Genomic DNA, 23001 nt, shown 5'->3' with positions numbered 1-23001 from the left:
CAATTTATGTCCACGCAAAGCCGAGATATTTGCATTTTAGTGAACAAAAAGTGACGAATTTTCAAAATTCTTGGTATATAAGTGTTTTTAGCATAAAACATTGGCTACTATGATTACAAACGAGAAGGCATATATTTTGGATATATTTATTTTGTTCGCACAAAAACGATATTTGTTAATAAAATTTCATGAAAAAACATGAGATTTTCTCACTATGTGACGTAAACGACACATAATCATAAATCAAAATTAATTTTATTAAAGTTCATATCTCCAAGCTGTGAACGTGATTTTTTTATGTATGTACATTCGAATGAAACAAATTCATTTATAAAAAAACTTATTTTTTCAAAAAAAGTTACCCATTAGAGCTTTATTTGTTCATATCGAGAAGAGCACATAGCAGTACTTTTAAATATGTCGTTTACGTCACATTGTGAGAACATCTCATGATTTTTCATGAAATTTTATTAACAAATATCGTTTTTGAGCGAACAAAATAAATATATCCAAAATATTTGCCTTCTCGTTTGTAATCATAGTAGCCAATGTTTTATGCTAAAAACGCTTATATACCAAGAATTTTGAAAATTCGCCACCTTTTGTTCACTAAAATGCAAATATCTCGGCTTTGCGTGGACATAAATTGAATGTTAAAAAAAAGCAAAATGATCTCCGTAAAATTTCCACAAGCTGAATGCATTAGTTTTGGCAGCAAAATTTTCTGGCTGGTTTTGGAGAGTGATTTTTGAAATTTTTTGTCTAAAAAATACAAATTTTTCTCCCTGAAACGCCCTGCCATGCCCAAACACAAGCTTTTATGGACTATGTCTACACAGGAATTTGTTCAGGGGACATTAAACTATCACTTGAAGCCCAAGGCGACCAAATTTGAATGACTTTAGTATGATTGTTACGCGCATTTCTGGAAAATACTCGGAAAATGCACTTTTTTCATTCAAGCTCCGCGCGCTAGCTGTAAACCATTTTTGGGATTTTTTTGTTGTATGAAAACATTGTTCCTGACATCCTAATCTATCATTCTAGGGGTGAGCACCGTAGATTTGACAACTTTTCATTTTTTTGGGACGGCCTATTGCACAACTTAAAGAAAAAAAAAAACTAAAATAATGAAATTTGATATGTTTACATAAAAACAGAAAATGATTTTTTGTACTGTGTATTTTTTATTTTGTGATTAATTTTTAATTAGATAATAGTTGATAACATTTAAAAAACAAATGAAAAAATTTAAGACAAACTGCTCAAATTCTACTACTTAAAGGAATTTTGAATTATATTTTCACAAACGGCCCGTGAATTTGAAGCAAATCGCTAAAATGGCCCGCGGGATTGAGCTGGCTGAGGACCACTGCTGTACATCGTCCTAAAGTTTTACTGAATTTTGTTGCTGGAGTCCAGATCCGAGCAGACGGAAAATACTAGGACCATAACACATTGTGTTATTTATAACAAGTTTTGTTATTCGTCGTTATGATTTTGTTGTTATTGGATTGTTATTGTAATAACAGACTTATAACACGTTTAGTTATTCTTCAACAAAACTTTTTTATATATTTTTTTCATATCTGAAACCTTTTTTGTGTTAAAGTATGCAGAAGGTTTTGTTGAAGATTGTACTTATTTTTTTCTCGAACTGTCTCTGCCTATCCCTAAAATTTTACCGATGAAACGAAACACGTCAGAAACTCCAGAATATTTAGAATCTATTTTATCGTGGACAGCTGTCAAATTTGTATAAAAACTTGTGACGGAAGGGAAAGGACCCTACAAAGTTTAGAGAAATTAAAATTACAAAAAAAAATATATGGCCGAAATTTTGGAGCATTTCTCTAGGGGAAATTTTGAAGAATGGTGAGATTGGTAATCAGGGCTCTTACTTAAACGATTTGCATAACACTTAGGTGCAAGTTTAAATTGAACTACATTCTTTTAGATCTAATCAACAAAAAGACAAATTAAAACATTGAATATAATAAAATAATACAAATAAACCGCCGCTTTAACGCTTGTGATGTTTCAATGCATTCTAATGCAATGGCGCACTACAAATGTTAATAAATGACAAGAAGAGTGCTAGGCGTCATCAAACCTAAGGCACCCTCCAGGATCCCTTCGAAAGATTGGCTGCGCTAGGGTCTGATTAGATTAGATTAGATAAGATTAAATTGAAAAATCAATTAGTTTTTTTTTTTGTTTTTTGTTATTCTATCATATTTTGAAAATTTGGCTTGGTATGGACCAAAGAAGTTATTTTATCGCTCTTAAAATCTCTTCCAAAACATCCAAAACAACATTTTGAAACTTTTAAAGCTGCCATCAACGCCAAGCTCGTCATCGCCATCGCCATCGGCGGTAACATGTTTACTTCATTCGCCAAAAAACCATTCCAGCGATGTTTTTAGCACATCACGATTTACTTTACCTCTTAGCACCGCTGCTAGTCATGTGTCATAAAAAGGTACGGGGTTGATCTGCAAAAGCTCGCTTCTGCTGGCTCTTTTTTTTTCTTCACATTCGAGAGATGTGGTGAAATTACTACCCTTCCACGTGGCATGAGTCAGATTTTGGTCAGAAATACTGTTATGTTTAAAGCAACATTGCCCGCAAGCTTTAATTTGTTTCACGTCATCGAGCTTGCGTTGTTGTAACACACGTTCCACGTTCCACCCTAGATTGTGTCGTTGCGATGGTCTACCCTTAATTTGCATAGCATTAATTACATCGACAGCACTCAAGAATTTGCATTTTAATGGTCGGACATCTGTCAACACGATGTAGGGAAAGGTGTTTAATTATGAAAGGGTTTTTGCGGAAGCTTTTCGAAGTAAGTCAGCTTCCGCTAAAACGTTAAAAATGTTTAAAAAAAACTTAAAGCTTCTCGAAATAACCTCAAAATTAAATAACTCACAGTGATTCACTTTCCACGAACGACTAATGTGAATTCACTCGGAAAGCCATGTTTGAATTTTTCATTTTTCCCCATCCTCTGCGCCCCGGAAGGACACCCCAGCAAGAATCGAGGCCACATTTTCCACCCCGACGAGCAGACTATAGCAGCAGTCAGTGGTGTGTCTGCTGTTGTGTCCCGCGAAGTGACACACACACACTCACACTCACCTCATTGTGGGCTGGAAAAAGGGAGTGCATTTTCCGCCCCAGAAGGCTCAGAGAGCATGCACTTTTACGTAACCTTTGGTTGTTGGCTCCACGAAACAATGCCACCAGTGACAGAGTAGATAAAGAACGGGGAAATATGGTGCACATCGTCGTCATCGTTGTCGTCATCAGCCTTTTTTAGTAATCATCATTAGAGTTATTATTATTTTGCTATTGTATTTGCGCACAAGCCCTAGTAAACTCGAGGCAGGTATTTATCTAATATGGGAAAATGGAACAGTCCTTGGTGATGCATACGAAGATAAACTTAAAGATGTAGTTAGGCTTTTTATGCAAATTTAAATTTTTGATCGGATTTAAATTTGACAATCTGTACAGGGAGGTCCCACGGAGAAAAATCTGTTCCCAAAATCGTGTAAACTTATTATAAAATTTTATCATTTTGGGGAATTGATTTTTCCCCTTGTAGGAGACGAAATAATAAAAAAATAACTTTTTTTCACAAAAAGTTAATTCGACAAAAACTGCATCAAAATGTATTTTCAATTCTCACGTATCTCCGGAAATTGAATATTGCTTTTTTGCTATAACTTAATTTTACGCCCTTTTAAAATGTTAGTCTTCATTCCAAACTTTTCAGATTCTTTTTTTCCGAAGGGACAGAAAATTTCACAAATGTTTATTTTTTAGCATTGAAAATTGATTCGTTGGTTTTTCCACTGTATCTCAGCAACCAGAGGTCCAATCTAGAAATTTTTGAAAGAAAACAAAACAAATATTTTTGGCAATGGACACTTTTTTGAAAAAAAAAAAATTAAATTGATTTGTTAAAATTATACTTTCTTCTTCTACATTTCTATACAGTACTTTTAATCGCAAATTTGATTTTATATTAATAACTTAATAATTGAGTATAATATCAATTTAAGAAGTTAATGCTGTTCTGAAAAAAAAATCATTCTAAAATTGGCGTTTCTCACGAAATCCAATTTCGTTAAGGATTGCTTAGCTTTTGAGCAAATGGAAAAATATCAGAGATATGATTTTTAGGAAAACTCTACCAAATTGAATAACATATTTTTTCTTTATTTCAAGAATGCATTATTAATTAAAAATATTAAATTTTTAAGTTATTGAAATAGTATGTCTAATGATCAATTATGTTACATGCGTCTACTCAAAATTCTCACAAAACAACGTATTTTTGAAAATTCATCAATTATTTTTTACAGTATGAGTCACAAAACTACGTATTTAAAAAAAACTAAAATTTATTGTAGTTACTGCAATGAACTATTTTGAAACCAAATTTGCAATCAAAAATTCTTAAAAAATCTTAATTACCTACATAGTTTGTTTTCATTTGAATTTTGAATGTTATATTGCTACTCAAAATTTTTACAAAACTACGTACTTTTGAAAAAGTACTGAGAATTCTAGTTTTTTACAATATAGATATCAAATGATCATGAATTTTTATAACTTTCGGAAATTATAATAACTTTTTTGGTATCACCCAAAATTTTCACCAATCTACGTATTTTTGAAAAAAAATTTATAAAAAAACATATCTTTCAACAGTAATAATACTTTTTCACAATTTGCACAAAACTAACTTTTTTTCCTTTATTTTTTTAAATAGAATTATTTGTACTTTTGAAAATAGCAAACTTTTTAGAACATTTTTGAAAATATGTAATTTTGTAAAAAAAAAATGTTTTAGAAAAATCCCGATAGTTTGAAACCCGTATTGTAAAATACTATAAATTTTATTAAATTTTTTAAAAAACGTCGTTTTGTAATTATTTTTTCGTTTTTTCAATAATTATGATGATTTGTTAAATTTATTATAATTAAAAAAATAGAGTTTTATTAAAGATAATTGATGCAATGCTCAACTTTAACCCTATACCCTACCCAACCCCGCCTTTAAACGGGCTTCGATTCAAACAATCCATTTTCAACCAGAAAATGTGAAAAATAAGCAAAATATTGAAAAAGTGACTGTAAAAACATGAAAAAATAGATAGGCAAAATGTAATGATAGGATGTGGTACAATAGGCCAAATACTACCAAAAACAAATATAAACTAAACAAGATAAATGCAAATGAAAATACTAAAAATGAAACAAGAAAAAAACTAAACCAAAGAAGTAAAGATTTTCGTAGAACAAAAGTTGCTCAAGATGACCACCTAAACACGGGAAAAATAAAAAAAACTAACTTAATCCACCTATGTGGTTGGTGCCTTCCTCACTCTTTTCCAACAATGGGTGATATGTGATATGATGGGTTTGGACACAAATTTCGTCTAATTTCGTTAAGTTCCGGAACACAAAAAAACACACATATCACTCAAGGGCTCATAAGTTGCATCATAAGTGGTCAGAACTCGAGATAGGGTTGCCAGATCTTCAATGTTTTAGACTCGGCCTTTCAATTACCTTACCAACGATGGGTCGGATGATGGATCCGGACATTGTTTACATACATTTAAGCGAGATCCGGCTACAAAAAAAGTGCATAAATATCACTTAAGTGGTCAGAACTCGAGACAGGGTTGCCAGATTATCAATGTTGTAGACTCGTTGGAAAGGTCTTTTGATTACCTTACCAACGATGGGTCGGATGATGGATCCGGACATTGTTTACATACATTTAAGCGAGATCCGGCTACAAAAATAGTGCATAAATATCACTTAAGTGGTCAGAACACGAGACAGGGTTGCCAGATTATCAATGTTGTAAACTCGTTCGAAAGGTCTTTCGATTACCGAACCAACGATGGGTCGGATGATGGATCTAGACATTGTTTACATACATTTAAGTGAGATCCGGCTACAAAAAATAGTGCATAAATATCACTTAAGTGGTCAGAACTCGAGACAGGGTTGCCAGATCTTCAATGTTTTATACTCGTTAGAAAGGTCTTTTGATTTCCTAACCAACGATGGGTCGGATGATGGATCCGGACATTGTTTACATACATTTAAGTGAGATCCGGCTTCAAAAAAGTACATAAATATCACTTAAGTGGTCATAACTCGAGACAGGATTGCCAGATCTTCAATGTTGTAAACTCGTTCGAAAGGTCTTTCGATTACCGAACCAACGATGGGTCGGATGATGGATCCGGACATTGTTTACATACATTTAAGTGAGATCCGGCTACAAAAAATAGTGCTTAAATATCACTTAAGTGGTCAGAACTCGAGACAGGGTTGCCAGATCTTCAATGTTTTAGGCTCGTTGGAAAGGTCTTTTGACTACCTAACCAACGATGGGTCGGATGATGGATCCGGACATTGTTTACATACATTTAAGTGAGATCCGGCTACAAAAAATAGTGCATAAATATCACTTAAGTGGTCAGAACTCGAGACAGGGTTGCCAGATCTTCAATGTTTTATACTCGTTAGAAAGGTCTTTTGATTTCCTAACCAACGATGGGTCGGATGATGGATCCGGACATTGTTTACATACATTTAAGTGAGATCCGGCTTAAAAAAAGTACATAAATATCACTTAAGTGGTCATAACTCGAGACAGGATTGCCAGATTATCAATGTTGTAAACTCGTTGGAAAGGTCTTTCGATTACCTAACCAACGATGGGTCGGATGATGGATCTGGACATTGTTTACATACCTTTAAGTGAGATCCGGCTACAAAAAATTACATAAATATCACTTAAGTGGTTATAACTCGAGACAGGGTTGCCAGATTATCTATGTTTTGGACTCGTTGGAAAGGTCTTTCAATTACCTAACTAACGATGCATAGCATGATGTTTGGTTCTGTTTACTGCCATTTATTCAACTTCTGAAAATATGCGAAAACACATTTTTATACATAACTTTTGAACTACTTATCGAAACTTCAAACAATTCAATAGCACCGTATGGGACCCTAAACTAATTCGAATGCGACTGGTTTGGTCAAAATCGGTTCAGCCAGTGCTGAGAAAACTGCGTGACATTATTGGTCACATACACACACACATACACACAGACATTTGTTCAGTTTTCAATTCTGAGTCGATATGTATACATCAAGGCGGGTTTTCGAGCTTAAAATAAAAAGTTCAATTTTGGAGCAGGATTATAGCCTTACCTCAGTGAGGAAGGCAAAATCGAAAAAAATTGCAAAATTCTATATCAACATTTAAAAAAAATACACATAAAAAAATAAACATTAAAAAACTCTTACAAATAGTTGCTAAGATAAAGCACTTCAAAAAAAAAAAAACATTTGAATGATGAAGTATTTTTAGTATTTTCCATTTTTTTCAACTGATGGTAGCTATTAAATTTGCAATTTTTTGAATGAACAATTCGTCAAATAACATCATACCTGTCATGAATATTTAGTCCATTATGGTAGCTTTTAATAAAACTGCTTCACAATGATTAAAACTACAATTTTCTCGTTTTATTCATTCTACAAAAAAAAATATTTCTAAGGAGAATTCCTCAAGTAGTAGCTGCCAGCGACCAAGCCCATAATCATCATCATCCCAAGTCATTATTCACTGGATTAATCAGTCATAATCATCATTCCGGTAGCACTATCATCAGCAACAACCATTGCAAGCCATCAGTTGGCAGCAGCAGGGGCAATTATAATTTCATCAGTTTCATCAAAAAGCACTCCCAGATAATCGCACCCGCCTGCTGCTCAACTGCTGCTATTCTGTAGCCCAGCGAGAGAGTCAGAGAGTCCAACGGACTTAGTATAAGTAATGGAGTTCCATTATCGTGTGGCGAGGAGAGAATACCCAGAATGCTTGGAAGCTCCTCGAAGAAGGTGGACAACGACCAAAGTATGACCTAGAAAAGAAGCTTGTTAAGTTGTAAATTTATGTGGACACTATTACCACCCACCACCCTTCTTTGAGGGGGACGAACGAAAAAGTGAGGGAAAGGAAATTGATTTTAATTTTGCTCGTTTTCTGGTGGGACACTGTCTTCCGAGGAAGTCCTGATAGCTGCTGCCAAGTAATAATGGCAAGAAGGACCTTTCCCTGCCCGGTGAGCAATCTGCCAAGAGGTTCTGATTTCATTACACTCTGCTGGAAAATGAGCATCTTGAAGGAATGGTTCTGCGTTGGTGGGACGGTGTAATGGTCACGGGGATTGCACTAATGGACAATTTATCGGAAGCCAGAGCCAACTTGATCTGATTGATTGCATGTACCTGGCGAGAAGCTCTGGGAGTTGACTTTTGCCGATGAGAGCGATAAGTAATTATAATTACTTGGGTTACTACAATTATATTTTTTTCTTTATGTAATTAGTTTTATATATAGTTAATACTTATTTAAAACTGAAAACTTGTCAAAAAAATATGAACAGTTCTCACAGATCTCGGTCATTCAATTTTTTTGTATTTTTTTATCCGACTGAAACTTTTTTGGTACCTTCGGTATGCCCAATGAAGCCATGTGTGTGTGTGTGTGTGTGTGGTCCAATCCAATACCCGCTAACCGGTAGCGAAATTATGGGATAGTATAATTTTTATCAGACTGTGTACATGCCGAATGCTGATACAACATATCTCAGTCCCGGGTATTAGGTGGTGATAGCCCTCGCGCTGCTTCCAACGACCCGTTTCAGAATGACAGAGCTCCTTGCGGTCCAATTCCGAGGTCGCTGGGCATTGTTCGGCCCCGCCTAAACATAGAAGCAAGCGTCTGAAGGAAACTCGATCTATATTTAGACTTCCAATCCCCTCAGGCAAATCAGGGATCAGCGCGTATTTAATATTATAAGAAGAAGAGATAACATGTTTCAACACTACGGATCAATTCACTGCTAGAGTGTAAACCTTCTGATGGCCGACTGCAGACAACTACCAATCCAAAGGTGTGCGTTCGAATCCCACCTGATTCATTTTAGTTTTTATTCATATTCAAATTCCTGATTCCAAATTTCAAAGGTACCGACCGGGATTTGATCCCTGAACCTTCTGCTTGGGAGACAGAAGCCGTAACCATTAAGCCACGGAGCCGGTTGAATGGGACGTGGTTCTCTATATGGCTTTTTGCGAGATGAGAGCAGAGGACAACAATCATCTCAACGTTTCCACTTTACCCGGGCTAACGACCGGCAGTTCCAGTTCACGATGATTTCCCTTCATATGTTAAAAACCACTTATGATTTTGGCACATGTTTTGTTTGTCAACGTTTCCTGTCATTACTGGCGGGAAAAATCTACGTGGAATCAGCTGTGCAGACCTCATGTGTGACAGGAATGCAGGTTGAGCGTCTCCCACGTGCTTCGGTATGCCCAATGAAGCCATTTTGCATTATTAGTTTATCCATATAATTTTCCATACAAATTTGGCAGCTGTTCATACAAAAATGATGCATAAAAATTCAAAAATCTGTATCTTTTGAAGGGTTTTTTTTATCGATTTGGTATCCTGGGCAAATTTGTAGGTATGGATACGGACTACACTGAAAAAAATGATTCACGGTAAAAAAAATTGGTGATTTGTCACTTTTTGTCACTAAAACTTGATTTGCAAAAAAAAACTATTTTTATTTTATTCATTTTTTGATATGTTTTAGAGGACATCAAATGCCAACTTTCCGGAAATTTCCAGAATGGGCAAAAAATCTTTGACCGAGTTAAGATTTTTTTAATCAATACAGATTTTTTCAAAAAATCGAAATACTGGTCACAAAAATTTTTCAACTTCATTTTTCGATGTAAAATGGAATTTGCAATCAAAAAGTACTTTGTGAATTTTTGATAAAGTGCACCGTTTTTAAGTTATAGCCATTTTTAGGTAACTTTTTTGAAAATAGTCGCAGTTTTTTATTTTTTTAAATTGGTGCCCATGTTTGCCCATATTTCAAAAAAATATTTTTGAAAAGCTGAGAAAATTTTCTATATTTTGCTTTTTCGGACTTTGTTGATACGACCCATAGTTGCTGAGATATTGCCATGCAAAGGTTAAAAAACAGGAAAATTGATGTTTTCTAAGTCTCACTGAAACAACCCACCATTTTCTAATGTCGATATCTCAGCAACTATAGGTCCGATTTACAATGTTTAAACATGAAACATTCGTGAAATTTTCCGATCTTTTTGAATAAAATACTTTCAAAAATTTAAAATCAAGACTAACATTTCAAATGGGCGTAATATTGAATGTTTGGCCCGTTTGAAATGTTAGTCTTGATTTTAAATTTTTAAAGGTATTTTATTCGAAAAGATCGGAAAATTTCACGAATGTTTCATATTTAAACATTGTAAATCGGACCTATAGTTGCTGAGATATCGACATTAGAAAATGGTGGGTTGTTTCGGTGAGACTTAGAAAACATCAATTTTCCTGTTTTTTAACCTTTGCATGGCAATATCTCAGCAACTATGGGTCGTATCAACAAAGTCCGAAAAAGCAAAATATAGAGAATTTTTTCAGCTTTTCAAAAAAAAAAAAAATTCAGGGGTGGGCAAACATGGGCACCAATTTTAAAAAATAAAAAAACTGCGACTATTTTCAAAAAGGTTACCTAAAAATGGCTATAACTTGAAAACGGTGCACTTTATCAAAAATTCACTAAAGTACTTTTTGATTGCAAATTCCATTTTACATCGAAAAATGAAGTTGAAAAATTTTTGCGACCAATATTTCGATTTAAAAAAAAAAAAACTGTATTGATTCAAAAAATCATAACTCGGTCAAAGATTTTTTGCCCATTCTGGAAATTTCTGAAAAGTTGGCATTTTATGTCCTCTAAAATATATTAAAAAATAAAAAAAAATAAAAATAGTGTTTTTTTGCAAATAAAGTTTTAGTGACAAAAAGTGAAATTCAAAATCACCAAAAAAAATTTTACCGTGTATCATTTTTTTTCCAGTGTAGTCCATATTTATACCTACAACTTTGCCGAAGACACCAAATCGATCAAAAAATTCCTTCAAAAGATACAGATTTTTGAATTTTCATACATCATTTTTGTATGGACAGCTGCCAAATTTGTATGGAAAATTATTCAATTCAATTTGGTTTTATTGGTGAATTATCAAGATACAATGAGTTATTTTGAAGTGCATAACAGAGTTTTGGAGTTCCTTACAGCTGTGTGTTGCATCATAATCCATTTAGGAACAATTATTTCTTTAACTAAGGCACTAGCAAGAGTAAGAAAAAACTATAAAAAAAACTTACAGAAATTGCAAAGGAAAGGGGATAGAGGAAGAGAAAGCTTATATCTAGATCACAGGTCATTTATCCTTTATAGATGTGTTTGATCATCAGTTCCCCAAGGGCCAGGAATTGTTCTGCCTTGTTGCGGCAGCTCCGAAACCGCGTCATCATCTCCCCCGCGAGAGCAAAGAACTCCGGCAGGGTGAAGAGATCTTCCCCGGTGACTTCTTGCTGGGCCGTACTGCCGCTACCGGCAGCGACCACGCTGGCGAACGAACGCCCCCAACCAGGAGGGAACGCTGAGTTTTCCGCAGGAACCGTACGCTGTCCAGTTGCAGGAACGGCTGCGCTCGTACTTCGCTGAGGAGGGTGGGACGCTTTCTTCTTCCACTTTTCCTGCTCCTCGAGGTAGGCCTTGCGCGCGACGCATCCACGGTAATTGCCGGTATGGTTGCCGTCACAGTTCGCGCACTTTACGCGCGGCTTGGTTTGTTCTGCCTTGTCCCCCAAGTCCGCCTTTCGTGGCAGTGCGCACGCCTCCGAGAGGTGTGACTCACCGCACTTCACGCAGCGGGGCCGGAGGTTGCAGTTCCGCGAGCCGTGGCCGAATTTCTGGCAACGGTGGCATTGCGCTACGTCCGTCGGGTTCTTGGTGTAAAACCGCCAGTTTACCCAAAAACCGTCCAACGTTTTAGTCCGCCGCAGGTCTTGGATCTTGACGGTGCCGCGGTCGAAGTACAACAGGTACAGTGTGTGTGTACCTGTCACCGTTGTCTTGCGCGAGAGCACTTTAATCTCCCGCGGTTTTATTCCGGCGTCCGAAAGGTGACCCTTCAGGTCGGAGATCGGACGGTCTTGATAACCCTGCAAGACGACCTTAACAGGGGGCTTCTCGGGGTTGAATGTGTAGAAGTTGAAGTTGCTACGCTTCAATTCTTCAAACACCAGGTCGAAATTCTTTTTGGTCAGTGTGATCACTTGCACTGCCGACTTACCGATTTTCAGACAATATCCGAGGCCTTCCAGCAACTCGTCAACATCGTCCGCTAACGTGTCCAAAACAAAAATTGGAGGTGGTCTACGTTCCGCTGGAGAGTTGTTCTTTTTGACGTCGGCACTTTTTCCGTGCACGACCATCATCGTCGTCGTCGTCGTCGGTAGTGCTGCTACCGTCAGAGTTGTTATTTTCTTCGTCGTCGCTCAGCATCTGGAACTCGTTCCTGATGGGGATGTTGGCGGATGTTGATGTGCCACTGGTCGTGGCACCGGAAGTACCGGAACGGGTTCGCACTGGTGATCTTGGGACATATCCGGGATGTAGTAACTTTTTGTCGATGCCTTCTGCGTTCACGCTCCCCTGCGCGATGGCGGCCGACACGGCGTTGGTTTGTTTACCTTTTTGCACACGGCCGGTAGACAAACTTCGCGGGTTTTTCGAGGCCGCACTCGAACTGCCACGGCCACGGCCGGCCTTTGGCATGCTGGAGAAGCAAACTCGCGGGTAACCACAATCAATTACGGCGAAAAAACTCGAAAAAACGATGGAGCACTGAGCACTAGCTGCATGCTCTCGTGCGTGCACGGAGGGAGCTGAATGGAAAATTATATGGACAAACTAATGATGCAAAACGGCTTCTATGGGCATACCGAAGGCACCAAAAAAGTTTCAGCCGGATTAAAAAATACAAAATAAATCGAATGACTGAAATCTCAGAGAATTGCTCATATGGCTCTTAAAATGATTTTTTTTCTGGTCCCATAAAACATTTATAAATATTGAAGATAAATAATTTTAGAATTCAACATTTACTCATTAAAAATAAATATTTAATGACCGATTCATTCAAAATCACATTGAAAATTGAAAAAAGTAACATTTTTGTGTATCTTCGCTAAGAATCGGTCTAATGAGATTTTTTCTGTGTATCAGTTTTTTTCCTACAACCTACAACTTTGCCGAAGACACCAAATCGATCAGGAAATCCCTTCTCAAGATTCAGAATTTCGTACATTTACATACCCATTCTGTATGAGCAGCCCCCAACATTTTGTGGAGACATGTTTGAAAAAAAAAATATTGATGCAAAATGACTTCTTTTGACATAAAGATGGACAAAGTTTCATTTAAAAAAATACAAAGATAGGTCGATCTGTAAAATCGTAGAAAACTACTCAAATGTGTCTAAGAACATTCAGATTACCCTCTAAAAATTTTCGTTCCTGGGCATTATTTACAAGACAACTTTTCACCAATGACTGAGCTTTAAAGAAAAAATAAAAAACCTTTCATAAAATTCAAGAGAAATATTTTCCCAGTTTAATTTAATTTTAAAAACGATTTTTTTTAATTTTTTTTTACCATTTTGCATTAAGTACCTATTCCTTATTTGGATAAAATTATTTCCAGAAATTCGCTCTGTTGAAAACAAACTATTTTTCAAAAAAAAAATATTTTTCAAAAAAAATATTTTTCTTCATACAATTTTTGCAGCAGTCGCCTATACAAAAGAAGTTTGAAAATGCTCGAAAACCCGTATTTTGAAAAGGAATTTTCTAATCGACTTTGTGCCTTCAGCAAAATTGTTAGTAATGGATGTAACTAAAAGAAAAAAAAAGAATGAAATATTGGGTTTTGTGAGAGTCACGCAAAAAAAATAAAAAAATATAAAAATTTAAATAACAAGCCATAATCTTCACATTTAAATCAAAAAAGTGTTTTAAAATGCATTTTACACTAGTTCAGTTGTTTTGCAATCATTAGCTTTCAAAAAATCTAAGATCTCACAAAAACAAAAATTGTATCGAAAAAAAAAAAGATTTTGCATCGAAAATTTTCAAAAAATCATAAGATTTTTTAATAAACCCAAACATGCTAAAAATTATTTTAAACGCAGGAGAATGTATTTTAATTTGATTTCAGCTGGTTGCACTTGAATTTTCATTGAAATTTTGAAGTTTATTGTAAAAAAAAATTTTGCCCCCTGATTTTTCGGGCCAATTTTGAGGGGGGGGGGGGGGGGTGACAAAAACTTTTAAAAATATTTGTACCAGCCTTATTGGTTTTGATTTATAGAATATATCTAGCCTAACAATTTAAAAGTTTAAATTTATACGTATACGTGTCGCAATTATAAATTCCAATTAAAAATATTTTAAAGATCGGCAAATTTCATGAAGAGTTTAAGAATCGACAAAGTTTTATCTAAATCATAAAAAATCGATTTAAATAAGCAAATTGCTGGATGGAGTTAAGCTTGGGCATAGGCCGTTGTAAATATTTTCTAAAGTTTATTTCCCTTGAAGCTGACCAAATTCGATGGAAACCCACCAATCTATACAACTGAAACAATTTTTTTTTCAAAGAACATTCTGCATGATCTCTTTTAGTATCGTTAACTTTCGCAACAATATGCCCAAGTGCATACATTTTCTCCACACACAAAAACGCCATTCACACCATCCCCTTCAGGCTCGGGACTGGGTCAACTTATCGCTTTTTCAAAACTCAACAATGAGCAGCAGCAGCAGCAAAAAATCGACCATTTTTACCTTTCATTCACGTGCACACGCCAATTCACGATAAAAATTGCAGCCCTGGCTCTGGCTGGCTGCAAAGTCGCCACATTGGCTGGCTGCCATAGCGACCCACTTTGGAAAACAAAGTTTCCCACTCCCCCAGTGGGTGGGTGGCCACCGGCGACGTCGACGCCGACGGCAAGTGGGTGGCCTTCCTGGCGTGGCGGCGTTGTGTAACCTGAAGGGGCTAATCTGTTCTAAATGGGCACTGCTGGCTTTTTCTCCATTTTTATCCTGCCCAATGGCGGTGAGAAGCTCCTGAAAAGTTTTGCATAGATTTGCTGTAACTTACAGTATAGTTCAAAATCAGCACTTTTCACAGTGTGCGAGGTTAGTTTTTGCCGACCAGTGCAATCGAAAAAAAAACAGTCCCGGAAGTGTAGGGAAATCAATCCTGCACGAAAGCACAACGTTTTTCCACCATATCAGAATATGCAAAATTCCTTCCTTCAATAGGAAACAAAGAAGAAAAAAATGAGTCCGAGCACCAAAGTGCCTCAATCTAATCCAATTAAGTTCAGCTGGACGACGGCCATAAATCATCAACGTGTTCGCATATTTTAGTGGACTCGTTCTTTGTTTTACAGAGTTTTTTCGGTTTTATTTTAGCAATCGATTGACGTTCAGTGGGTGAAATGAAAAAGTCGGGAAATTGAATATTTCTGATTGGTTGGGTTTCATGGTTTATGTTTGTTGAGTGGAACTTTGTTTCAGAAATATTTAATTGCATTTATGACTTGCTAAGAATTAAGCATTTTCCAAAAGTTGAGCCAAATTCAGTCTTAATTAAACACTGTTTCAAGATAAGAGTAATCATCAGGTTAAATATGGAATTGTTATTAAAGATTCTGTTAAGATACTTTACAAGTATTTTTTTTATTTTTTCATAGAGATTGTTCAGCAGTCAAAAATGGGTAAATTTGCCAAATTAGCAATTCTTTGCAAAATTGACAGATTTTGTGATTTTTTTGTCTTGTACAATTTTGGCAGCAGTCCATACAAAAAAGGTTCGTAAATATTCGAAAATCTAAATATTTTCAACAAATTTTCTGATCGATTTGATGACTTCGGCAAAGTTGTAGGTTTTACTGAAGGTATTTCAGAAAAAATAGGTGTACGGATTTTTTGGCTGAAATTTGAATTCACTTTTTTTTCATTAATTAAATTTCTGAACATCCATATTTTTTAAATTATAATTTTTTTTTAGAGGACAAAATGTTGCATGTTTTGCGCCAAAGAAACGCACGGCATTTTTTTTTTGGAAAAAAAATAACAGTTCTGAAAATTTCCTCAAATTGTCTCAAAAAACACTGCAGATTGAATCTCTGGTTACTAAGATACAGCTGATAGAAGAAAAACATACAGACAAATTTAAGTTTTCATAGTCTCACCCAAGTCTCATTCTAATATCTCAGAAGCTATTAGTCCATTTTACAATGTTAAAAAATGACACACTTGTGAAATTTTTTATTTCTTCAAAAAAATATTTGGACTTGAATTTTGGAACCAAGACTAAAATTTCAAAAGGTTTTATTATTTTTTATAACACCCTTTTAAAAAGTTAGCGTTGATTACAAAATTTTTAATTTTAGAAATCAAGAGTTTTTAAAGTCCTATTAGCTATTGTGTTTCTTAGGTTTATAGGACGTTTAAAAAATACTCTAGAAATGTTTCTTTTTAAGCATTCCCAAGTAAATTTACATTAGAAAGTTAGGGGACTGAATGGTTAGGACAGGTTGAGACTTAAAAAAGTTTAATTTTCCTTTATCTGTTGCACCTAAGGAACCAGAGGTGTATTTTAGACAAATTTAAAAGACTTAATCTAAACTTTGAACACTTTTTTAAAACATCGAAAAACTGATTGATTCAAGTGGCTTTAACTCAAAAACGATACAATTTATATTTTTTTGTAAAGTTTTTTTTTGACAGCAAATTCGATATTACTTTCAAATATTATGTCTAACAAGATTGTGAATTAAGATTTTTTCCCCCAGAACATCGTTTAACCCTCTTCAACCCAACCCCGCTTTTAGACGGACTTCGATTTAAAAAATCGCCAAAAATCAATTTTTCAACCAATTTTCGATCTTCAAAAAGCATTGGAAAGAAGAACTCTTAAAATTTTAGAAAATTAATGGGTTGGAAGTTTTACTTGTTTTATTTGACTTTGCCAATGTTTTTAAAAATGTAATTTTTTAGGGTCAACATTGGCTGTGTATTAAATATCAAATTAATTTACTAAAAATGAAACAATAAAAACATAAAAAAGAGAAGTAAAGTTTTTCGTAGAACAAAAGTTGCTCAAATGAACCTCCTGATCAAGGGAAAAATGAAAATTTTCGAAAAAAATATGGGCACTAGAGGGTTAAAAAAAATTACTTAGTGGCAAAACATTGGTCCGTATTTCCCTGTGATTCGAAAATTGAGAGTTTTTTAAAACATATAAAAAATTAAATAAAAAAAAAAATACGTGAAACAATTTTTTAAACATACGTTCACGATTTGGGGTCTGATTTTTCTCCGTGCATTGCCGAGCTTCCGTGGCCGTGAGGTTACGGGTTTCGCCTTGTAAGCGGAAGGTGATGGGTTCGATTCCTGTCTGGCTCGGCAAAGTCAGATCCCTTCAAAGAGTAAATCTACTCACTGGAAATACTGACCGGTAGGGGATGGGTTTCGACTAACGGCGTGCTGGATTTCCAATCCAGAGGTCGTGAGTTTGATTCTCGTACCGGGATGATGAAGAATAAAACAAATGTTTTAGTTTACAAATATGGTCACTCTAGTATTTGTTGAACTAAACTAAAATAAGTCTATACAATAACAATACCAAGTTTTAATTCACTGCAAATAAAACAAACATAAAGTTTTTGTTCATGACACAAAATTAAAAAAAAAACTGACTAAAATGACACGGTCAACAAACATTTTTACACCAACTAGCGACTATCTTGTTTTATTGAGGTTTTATGGCAGCATCTTGATTGCTTATAAGTTTTATGTTGGCTTTCACAGCAACCAATAAGCATGAGCCGATTTATAAATAAAATGACAATAAAAGCCAAATGGCTATCATTAAGGTTTTATGAACGTTTTAAGAGAGTCTTGAAAACCCGATGGCAATGTCATGCCTAATGGTTTTATCTCATGCTTCTTTAAAACCAAAGGTGTTGTACCTGTCAATAGCAATGCATAAATATGATGCTAAACGTGTCGTTTAATTGATTGTGATTGATCCTCATCTTGTTACAAAAAGTTGAAAAAGCAATAAATTAGCATTTGATGAAAACACATTTTTGATGAAGCGAGTTGATTTTTTTGGCTCTATCAACCTCACATTTATCGATAAAATCATAACAGCAGCTGAAATTAAGCCAGCAACTGCGAGAAATAATCTTTCAAATTATTATCATTACTTCCAATACATATTATTTCATCATCGCCATTTTTGCAAACCATCTCCATTATATCATTTGGCAAGACAAAGACTAATTTTTTGCCAGAATAAAAATTGTCTGGCATAAGACGGTTGAAGACGTATGAAATGTCATTTTTCCATAACTCCTAACTGGGTTTTAACAAAGGTTTTATTAAGACTTTGGGTAGGTTGCTAAGATTCAATTTTAATGCCTTCAACCTCTATTTATTCAGAATATAATTGACTTTCCGCTTTAAGATGAGTGTGATATTATATTTTAATCGCACAGAAACTGAAATTTTCTTAATTTTAATGCTCTGAAAACTTTTGGTCTTCATAAGATTCTTAATGAGTTGAGTTTGGGTTACATTCCCACTAAATCTCCTTCTCCATTCCTCACAATCCATAACCTGTAACATTTACAAAAACTAATACCATCACCCACCCACACAAAATCCACAAACTGGTAAATAATACCCTCAACCAACCGGCACTATACCTCCAAATTCATTTTTCAATTTAATAACTCAAATTCCGACCTGCGAGTCGGCACTCACCGGAGGGAAAAAGGGAGCATCAGCAACAGGAGGCCAGCCAGCCAGCCATTCAACTCTGTACAGGCACGCTGGAACCGGGGAGATGAATTTTCAATGTCCAATCAATCCGGGGATCCTACTGGAAACCCCCGCCGGGGATTTTCTACAGCGCTTATTCCCAACTCGGCTTTGCGGAATGCGACGCTTTAGAAGGGGTGATTTGTCGATTGATGAATTTGAACGTTCCAAAAGGTGCAACAATTGAACAGCCACCCTATGAAATTGGAACGAAATTGAGGCAAGTGGGTGGTGTATTAAAATCGATTTACTTTAGGCCTCCGTTCTAGGTTTGGTGGGAGGGTTCTTCCTTCAGAGTGGCAGGATAATGGGAGTTTAAACATCGCCGAATTAATGGATCGCATAATTTGGATAGATTTGTTTGAAAGTTTTCTGATTGGGGAAGAACGAACCGATCTTGATGGAAATTCAATCAGATTGGGTAAAGTATGTTGTTTGTCTTGGCTGGAAATTGATTGAATTAGCTTACTTTGGGATTACACACAGTTTAAAATACTTTTTGGATTGTCTGAGTTCAGAAACAGAAAAATTTAACGAGGTTGTATAAATATGGCCCAAGGACCAACTCCATTTTAATCATCAGCTACAGCTCAGCGTCCTTGCCAACATCGATCCATGTTGTTAGGCAATATAATCGTCATAACCAAGTGAGAAAATAATCTCGCTAAATTAATTCCACCATTAAATCCAACTACAATTTCGCCAAATGAAGCCCATCGACGACGACAGCTCAGCCCTATGAAATATATATTAATAAACCCACCCCCTAAATTGCTCCACAACCTCGGTTGACAGCCCATTCATAAATCCTAATGGTGTTTCTTTCTGCTTCCTCTGCCCCTCCACAGAGCCATGCCCGTGGACCCAATGGACGACATCGAGCTGCGCTCCGTTCAGCTGCAGTACCCGAACCAGCGGGGATCGATCGTTGGCCAGTGTGACCTGCGGCGCGTCCCCACGGACAAGGGCGACATCCTCGTGGCGGTCCAGGGCGATACAACGAAACCGGCCATCGTGACGTACCACGATCTGGGACTCAACTGTGAGTATTTTTGTGACGGGGAACGAGGATGGGGTCTTATGGGAATTTTAAAAGTAATTATTGCTAGTGCAAACTGCAATCTAATAACACAGAATACTGTAATAAACATTCATATTTTTGGTGTTTCAAAGTTCAACATAAATAAACAAACATAGTACCTTATATTTATATTCCACTGTAAACACAGTAAACCTCATTTTTAGCCCAACATTGTGATTGTCATTAAACTTTATTTATTATTATTTTCTATAAAAGATCCGTCGCACGGTGTTCGCAACGGTGAAACTAAGTGGATTAAATTGTTTGCTATTTTTTTTTTTGCCTTTCTTGCTAAAGAAAGGTACATATAGGTTTTACTTTATGGCTGGACGTCGCTTTTATATGTTCGTAAATAAGACGATTCAGCATGAATTTTAATTCGAAAAATCGCTAAAAAATCACACTGCATCGATTTTCTACGCTCTATCGATTCATCTTGACAGAACTCGTTTATCTCCAACCCTAGTATTTTGAGAAAATAAATTCCGTTGAGGTCAAGTGATGTTTGTGTGTGGTAAAATTTTGCAAAATTTTGTGTCGCGTCGTTCTCTGCTCCCATATATCCGATTTCGATTCTCCTGAATGCAAATGAAAGCTAGAGTGCTGAACCTGAGCGAGTTGCCGCGCAAATTTCAAAATAGCCATCTGTTTTCGGATGTGGCCAGACTTTTCAACAAAATACACAGTTTTCAAATGAAAATATGGTCATTTTTTTTATCTGTTTTGCCTTTCTTACTAGAGAAAGATATAGGTTTTACTTTATGGCTGGACATCATTTTCATGTTCGTAAATATAACGACTCAGCATGAATTTTGATCGAAAAAATCGCTAAAAAATCAAACTGCATCGGTTTTCAAAGTTTCGTCGCCAAGTCGACAAGTTGTCAAGTTGGCGCGAGAATGCTGGCGCATATATTTTGTGGCTCGAGATATACTCGTTTGTAGTAGCTTGTCTACCGATGCTTCGGTTTCTTTTGCCCTGTCCAATGTTTATGCAAAAACTTTGGTGACATAGGACATTCATCAATTTGTTTCCCGTGTGCTCATAAAATTGCCTAAAAGTAGGCTTCATTTTTTCGTAATTTCATAAATTTATTTAACACTGGAACGCCTAATGCATGTTCAACTTACACGGACGCCCAAGCCTCCCAAAAAAAGTGGAACGGTAACTTCAACTCGCTGGTTCCCGAGCATTACTCAACCAATCAAGACGATTCTTGTTTCCAGTGATTTGTAAGAATGTCTAGATGGTTCTAAAACTTTGCAGAACTTGATTTGAACAAATCTCCTCCGCGGAATTTTTGGCGAATTTTCTATCACACGCGAAAAAAAAAGTTGGAACGTTGGATGTTTTTGGTCGCAAAAATTACAGATTTTATCAAATTAAGTTCTGCAAAGTTCTAGTATCATCTAGACTTCCTAAAAAATCACTGAAAAGAAGAATCATCTTGATTGGTTGAGTTATGCATGAGAACCATTGAGTTGAAGTTACTGTTCCAACTTTTTTGGAGCCTTGGGCGTTGGAATGTTAACAGAGTTCATTGGATTCCATTAGGAGCTTTCTAAGCTTTCCATCGTTTATATCGTTTTCAAAGTGTTCAATGCTCGTGATGCTAATGGCTTTCTAGGTATCTAGGTATCGCGATTGAGTGTGTAGTGCTGCGGTTGTAAAAATAGCTTTGCTTTTACGATTAAAAATACTCTTTTGGTGAAAATTGCTTTTTCAATTTCTTTTGGAAAACACATCATTAATAATACCTTGCTTTCATCATGAGATTTTTGGTATCTTTTGTGCTGACGTTATAAATAAACAAAGACGATGTTATGAATTTAAAGAAGTTATATTCTTTAGTAAGAAAGGCTCTATCTCACCCCTGGTGGGATTAAATCAGGTTTTTTTGTATGCTTTTGATTGAAGATCTAATATTGGCGAATTTGTAATTAAGAGTTTTCCAAGGGGAGCGTTCTTTTATTACGTAACGCAGTAGGGGGGGGAGGGGGGGTCGGAGGCCGTGTTACGCTCCATACAAAATTTTTAAAATTTGTATGGAAATTTTGTTACGAGGGGGGGGGGGAGGGGGTCTAAAAGTCCGATTTTTCGCGTTACGTAATAAAAGAACGCTCCCAAGGCATATTCATTAGCAATTTGATGAATATGTTCATCAATTTCAGCGATCTTTTTCGGGATCCCAGGATTTTCTTGGAATAGTAATTACATCTATGTTTTTATTTGATTTGTTATGTTTTCGAAGTTTAAGTCATAGAATTAGCTCAAGTAATTGATGATAATGAAAACTTCAATCAAAACAAGGTTAAGTTTTTTAAATAACTTCAAAGAAATTAAAAAACAGTTTTTTTTGGTTTTTGTTTGCTTTGGATTTTAAATGAACTACAATTTTAATCCAATTTGATAAAAATCAAACAAGTCTCTGGTAAATATATTTATTTTATAGATTTTGTCATAGGTCATGACATGAAAAACATAAAAAAATGATAAAGTTTTAAACAGGGCTGCGGAGTCGGGTCATGTTTCAAACGACTCCTACTCCGACTCCGACTCCGGCTTTCTGAGATTAGCCGACTCCGACTCCGACTCCGGCTCCGGCTTTCAGCCCGAACCGACTCCGACTCCGACTCCAACTCCGGCCTACAAACTCTAGCCGACTCCGACTCCGACTCCAGCTTTCAACAAATGGTTAGCTCCGACTCCGACTCCGACTCCACATATTTTTAAATGTTTCAAAAGTTAGTTTACTATTATTTTGGAAACATTGATAAATAGGATTATTTAAATACTTTCTAATTGTCATGTTTTTCTCAAGGAAAATAAGTTCGAATCACAAAACTGAAAAAAGTTTCCAGGTAACAAGTTTTAAACATTATTGAAACAGAAATCAAAAAATATCTCCAGTTTTGAAGGCATTTTCAGAAGAACAATTCAGAAGTATGGGCCAAAATTTTACCGACGATTAACGATTTCTTTTTAAATAGTGATTTTTGTAAAACAATTAAAT

At 35.7% G+C, this 23001-nt stretch overlaps 1 protein-coding gene across 12 annotated transcripts in view; it reads left to right on the top strand.

The window, feature by feature from the left end:
* Window positions 1-23001, top strand: part of LOC6041584 (protein NDRG3) — a 183494-nt gene that overhangs the window by 130626 nt on the left and 29867 nt on the right. For all 12 annotated transcript variants that reach the window (XM_038256113.1, XM_038256106.1, XM_038256110.1 and 9 more), the window contains one exon: window positions 19756-19949. In XM_038256113.1, the coding sequence (XP_038112041.1) occupies window positions 19756-19949 (194 nt within the window). The remainder of the gene's footprint in view (window positions 1-19755; window positions 19950-23001) is intronic.

Source organism: Culex quinquefasciatus, chromosome 2 (genome assembly GCF_015732765.1).
Source record: "Culex quinquefasciatus strain JHB chromosome 2, VPISU_Cqui_1.0_pri_paternal, whole genome shotgun sequence".
Taxonomy (NCBI): domain Eukaryota; kingdom Metazoa; phylum Arthropoda; class Insecta; order Diptera; family Culicidae; genus Culex; species Culex quinquefasciatus.
Note: the sequence above shows the minus strand (reverse complement) of the source record. Positions and strands in the feature narration are given on the sequence as shown.